At 44.6% G+C, this 5,988-nt stretch overlaps 1 protein-coding gene across 1 annotated transcript in view; it reads left to right on the top strand.

Moving 5' to 3' along the window:
* LOC101845368 overlaps window positions 1-5,044 on the top strand; it is a 47,347-nt gene extending 42,303 nt beyond the window's left edge. Inside the window, exon 2 of the mRNA XM_005089125.3 lies at window positions 1,991-5,044. Coding sequence (XP_005089182.1) covers window positions 2,005-4,908 — 2,904 coding nt within the window. The 5' untranslated portion in view covers window positions 1,991-2,004 and the 3' untranslated portion in view covers window positions 4,909-5,044. The remainder of the gene's footprint in view (window positions 1-1,990) is intronic.
* Window positions 5,045-5,988: the final 944 nt, after the last annotated feature.

Raw genomic sequence — 5,988 nt, 5'->3', positions numbered from 1 at the left:
AGTAGTAGTAGTAGTAGTAGTAGTAGTAGTAGTAGTAGTAGTAGTAGTAGTAGCAGATAGCACGAGAGGGAGTAGACAGGAGAATGTGGTTTAGAGAGTACGGAATAGTGGGGGAAAAGGGGGGGGGGTTTGGATCTGTACTGCATACGCCTTCTTTCACTAGTCAAACGATATACAAATAAACGTGCAAAATAACTCGCTCATTGAACCTAACGTTTACCCACCCACAAGAAAGTGAAAGTCTGCCGATTTATTCCCCCCCCCCCCGGCCACCCCTTCTTTCCACAAACTTCCATCCCCTTTCTTTCATTTTTTTCATCCTCTATTTTCTTCTTCGTTTGAGCAAACACACACCCTCTCCTGTCTTCAACTTACTCAAAGTGTACGAATCCCTAGTAGAAGAGACTGAAAATTTAACCATCGACCTCGAAAGTGTGGTCATAGCTTCTCCACAATTGATTTTTATTATAGGGGGGCCCAAGTTAGAACAGCAAGTTTAGATTTCATTACACAAGTGGCACCTTAAAACCACTGAAGTATAATTTACTATATTGGTCGTAACATTTATTATCATCTAAAAGTGGCTAATTAAAATACTGTCTTTCTTGAATGTCATAACTCTTGACCATTAAACAAAATAGTGTATGTATATATGGCAAAATATCTTCGATGTCACCCAAAAGTGCTGGTTTAAATTGAGATCTAATCTCGACTTAAGGCCAAACTGGAACCTTTGATAGTTTTGTTTGTTTTTTTTCAGATAAGAAAGTCAAACTCGAATTTTCTATTAAATGACGAAAGTTAATGATGACGTGTTGTTAGTGATAGTGGGTGCTCCTATCGAATAAGTGGGTGCAATATACTGGCAATAAATGCGTCATTAAAAGCTGTGAAATGTCATCCATGTCGATTGACATTACGAGGCAGCTTCTATAAAGGTTTGTCAATGGCAGTATGCCTTGATTCTTACTACAAATGTTTGACCCATCAACGGCTAGAAATAAAGGCGTGACAAAAATATAGCTAAAGCAAATTCTTTTTGACAAGAAAACTGATTTTGAAACCTTCTGTGAATCAGTGCAGAATCAATTATTTCCGACTGTCTTCCTTCCTCTCCTTCGTTGTGAGAATGAATCATCAATACGCTATATTATTATGTTTTGCTTTTCTAAGCCAATCGAAAGCAAAATCGCGCAATAATTAATATGTGTCTTTCTCATAATCTATTTTTGTAGTTATAAATATGATTTAGAATTAATCATGTTGATTGTGCGCAGGCAATTTTGGGGGCCGATGGAATACCAACACTTTAGCAAATTAGAGATTGAATAAAACAAGTAAGAGCCAACAGATGTTTGAGGGAGAGAGAGAGAGAGAGAGAGAGAGAGAGAGAAGGGAAGGGGATGATGGAGAAAACTCATACTAAAATTTTTATCGCTGTTGTACAATTTTGCGGTTCATACGTTGATATGATAACGTATACGTATTTTACAGTCAATGCCATTAATCCCAGAACTCTTAGACGTATTTGAGGTCTTATTTCTTGGGTGAACCTGTGATCAAATATTATCTGAAAGAGTGAACGCCTTTCGTTATTCCGTTATTTTCTTGTGGTAGGTACAACTAGGATGGGCCCTCTTGCAGTTGGCTGTGAACGTGATCAACATGCAAATGGGCGTGGTTTGAGACTTAATGCTGTCTTGAATGGTATCTCCTCCAAGAAAGTATATCCACCATGCTGCATGTCCTGTCAGAAAAGTCAAGTGCGAGATTCTAAATATTTTATTTTATAGGCCTAGTAAGCAGGGCTTTTGATATAGGATTTTAATGAAGATAAAAATTGATCTCAACCGCTTCGCCACTCTTTTTTAAAATATTATTATTATTGTTTTAAATTGTTTTTATATCTGGATCGATAACAACAGCATTTCATTTTTATATCTGTTATCATAATTTCAGTTGACTAATTCCTTTTATTTTTTCTCCACAGTCTGAGCGCCAGCCATGGCGAGCCCTGGCGAAAGCGTTGTCCCTGAGGCAGCGCCGCTCCCCGTGCCCCCCGCCCCGCGTCTGGTCGAGCCTGAAGGTCCAGTGACGCGACAGCTGGCCCGCGAGGGTCATTTGATGAGGAACATCGTCCGGAACATGGTAGCGAACATGGAGTATGTACTCAGCGACCTTCAAGGCATCATGGGAGACATCCAATCCCTCGTGGTTCAAATCGACTCTGTAACTGAGAAGATAGACCAACAGTGCGGCACAGGCCCTGGCTCTCAACGAAGAGGGACTTCTCAAAACCAACACGTGGTACAAAAACCGAGATGTGTGCATGGCGTTCAAAGTCCTCATGGGTGGTCAACATCATCGCCGTCAGGAGTTGAGTCTTCGAATGGGCCAGCCGCCGCGGCACTGGGGCATGGCAATCGTAGAACGACGGCACTGCCCGTAGAGAGTAGTCCAAAACACGAGGCATTCTCTCCCTCAGTGATTGCAAGCAGTGCCCAATATTGTGCAGTAGATAGCAACTCGTCTGCAACACCCAACAACGAATCGTCGGAGAAGTGGAAACGGGGTCAAAGGTTATCTTATCATAGACCTCGGGAGCAGCGGGGCAAAAAACACGCCGATTCTCGAAAGAGCTGGCCAAATGAAATCCGCCAGCCTGTAGAACATTGGAGAAAAGGCAACTCTACTTTTTCGACTCCTTCGGGTTGTATTGCTGTTGTTTACCCCACCGTTGGTCATTCCAGAAAAGTAGGACAACCCTCTGGAGAGCAGGGTCCAGGGAAAGTGCTGCCCAGTGTCCAACATTCGCGTCCTTGCGTTGATGAGGCCAAAGTATGGGCCAAACTGAATTTCTCTGCTAGTAGAAAGTCCTCCAAGCAAGATCTTGGGAGAGACAGTGACACTCGATCCAGGACCATACGATCAGAAAGAATATATGAAGAAATTTCACCCACTAAAGCCAAACCTCAGCGCAGGTCCATTGTAAACCAGTTTTTTCAGCCAGAAACTCCAACAGGCCAACGGTCACCTGTAATACACCCGGGTATTGTACAAAGGGCGCACATTGTGAAAAAACCAAGCGTAGAAGGTTGTGGTGGAGAGGCAAACTTGGGACACCCAAGCCCAGTGTCGAAGCGATTCTCTGGGAACTTCCTGGCTTCCAGTTCCGGTAGCCAGCGTGTCCAGAGGTCGGGGCCAGACAGTCCGATCAGTCCATCTCGTCAGGGGACGGCGGATGAGGCTCATCTGTACCACAGCTTGGAGAGTGACCTCGACTCAGAAGTCTCAGACTGCCCGGATGTTCGGAGCCTGACGCCCGACATAGACTGGTCTTACCTCAATCTGGTGGGAGATGATGGATATGAAGTAGCCATAGTGCCGGCTTCTTACAGGCAGAGAGGAAGACAGTTTTTGCAACAGCGCTATCCACTCCTCCAAACCAGCCCTGACATCGTGTCCAGACTATCTCAGGTCCACAGCAGCTTCAGTCGTAAGGCGACCATGGCGGCACCTTCAGGCTTGTCCACTCCTCCCTACCCAGCACCTCCACCTGGAGGTATGGACAAGATCTACTACAACCCTGTTGTAACACATGTCTTCTGCAACGAAGTAGTCACTTCTGATGGCTATTGCGGCTGTTATGAGGCAGTTCTCGACTCCGTCCTCGAGAATATTTCGGGTTTTGAGTCCAGCGAAGAAGCTGGGGACGAGTTTGAAGAGGCTATCCACGAGACTTACGTCAGTTTCGATAACGACTTCGAGGAGGATGATTGGGACATGGGTCTGAGACACGAAGAACCGGAATACCCCGAAGGCGGCAATTTCTTTGCAGACTTTGCACTGGATGACCTTTACCAAGACCTTTTCTCAAACACCAGCAGCGACGAAGATGACTATAGCACCCACGAGACCCAAGTGCTAACTGCAAACTTTGCTGGTTACAAAGAGAAAAATGAAGCTAAGGGCTATGTCGCGTGTTGCAAGGTAGAATATCAACAAACCCTAATCGTACAGGAAGGTCAGACGTCTGAAAGTGACAAGCGAAGTTCAACCCCCGACCATTCGGAAAACAATTCTGATCAATCTATGTTACGATACGACGAACTAGAATTCCCGCCAAAATCAGGAAACTCATTCACAGACGATGACTGTTGTGCTCTTAAGTCTGACTCTGCAGAATGTCAGCCAAACTTCAGCCTGTGGCCACGTCCTTCTGTGGGCCCGCTTCCGGTTGACAGTTGCAGTATGACGTCAGTACGTGACAAGCATGCGCAGTCATCCACGTCATCAGAGGACACCTCCACATCGCGTGATGATGCGCACGGTAGCGGCTCCTCCAATTCCAACATGTCTTTCAGTTCGCCAGATTTGGTCGCCTGCTCGCCGGACACTGACGTTTTCGCTACGTCTTCTGATGCAGACGACTTGTTTCGATCACAGGAAGAGGAGGAGAGCCCTTCTCCTTTCGGGGACGATGCGTCACCCCGCATGACAGCTCACAGACAGAACATGATGCAGCTTCGGAAAGACTTCTTCGATTCGCTCTGCACTACAACAACGATGACCACGACGGGGGCCACGCGGCCTACCCAACTCGTGGATGGACATCAAACTCCAGCGCCGGTTTGTGATAACAGTGACCGACTGAGAGGAGACAACTTATCCGACACTGGCAGCTACAGTGAAACTACCAGCAGCAGCTACAACCGAAACCTCAACACCTGGACAGCATACGCCATGGTCCACATGCAGGCTGATGACGTGTCAGATACCGCCTCTGACATCATCAATGACAATGGTATCAGCTGCAGCATGACGTCCTCGTACCTGGACATGTCGTCGTCCTATATAGACGCTGACAACATCAGCATTACGCAAACCGGGCAGGGTTTTGGGTTCTGATTCTTGTGGGCGCTGCGCCCTGTTTTCCTTCCTATACCAAACCGTAATAGTAATATAAAAGCTTTGCAGCAGCAGCAGATGCGGACCATTTGTGTGTGTGTGTGTGTGTGTGTGTGTGTGTGTGTGTGTGTGTGTGTGTGTGCGCGCGCGCCAGACAAACAAACAGACTCACAGAAAAACAGGCATACTAAAAAGAGAAAAAGGGGGAGAACTGAGTTAAACTGTTTAATGAAGAAGACAGCTTCGTCTGTTCGAAATACGTGCATTGCATCAATATATTTCATGTCCTCTAACAGGGAAAGTAAATATTAACCGAACACCCCCTCCCCCTCAGCTTACACTCTCCCAACCTCCCCCAATCAATTTACACCCATTACACCCCCCCCCCCCCCCCCCCCCACACACACACACTATTTCATTTCAGATTTCTAAGACATGTATGTATGGAAGTGGCGGAATAAGAACTAAATTTTGTTTTTCAAATTGTTGAAATCTAAGAATGATTTGATATGATTTGAGCACAATATAGAGAAATGATAATATTATAACTCTCACCAAATCTACCAACATCAGGGTGTCCATAAGCAAGACAACGAAAGCATTCATTTTCAATTATCAACCATGCTCTTTTATTTGTGACCGTGTGAACTATGAGCGTCAAATTAAATTTCACCCAAGAAACCGCACACTTCTCCATTCAAAGAACTTTCCTTTTACAATAATATCATTGTCTTGTGTAGCTTCCATCGGTATGTCAAAGGTGGATATTAATATATATATATATATATATATATATATATATTATATATATATTATATGTATTGTACAGTCCAAAAGCTAGTAATATCTTTGTTCACCGTGTTATTGCATAATATCAGTGCTGTAACTAGCCAGGATTTACTGTTGATGCATTGAAATACAGTTTACGAGATTTTCCAATTGCGCCTTCTCCGCGTTGGCTATTTTTGTTTTTCATGTTGTTTTTTACCCCGATTTTTTCCTGGGAATGTGTTCGGTTTTATTTTTAGAGCTTTAATTGGTATTAGGCGAGGTGTTGGGTATTATGAGAAGCGTTCCTAC

This window comes from Aplysia californica, unplaced genomic scaffold (genome assembly GCF_000002075.1).
Source record: "Aplysia californica isolate F4 #8 unplaced genomic scaffold, AplCal3.0 scaffold00003, whole genome shotgun sequence".
Taxonomy (NCBI): Eukaryota; Metazoa; Mollusca; class Gastropoda; order Aplysiida; family Aplysiidae; genus Aplysia; species Aplysia californica.
Note: the sequence above shows the minus strand (reverse complement) of the source record. Positions and strands in the feature narration are given on the sequence as shown.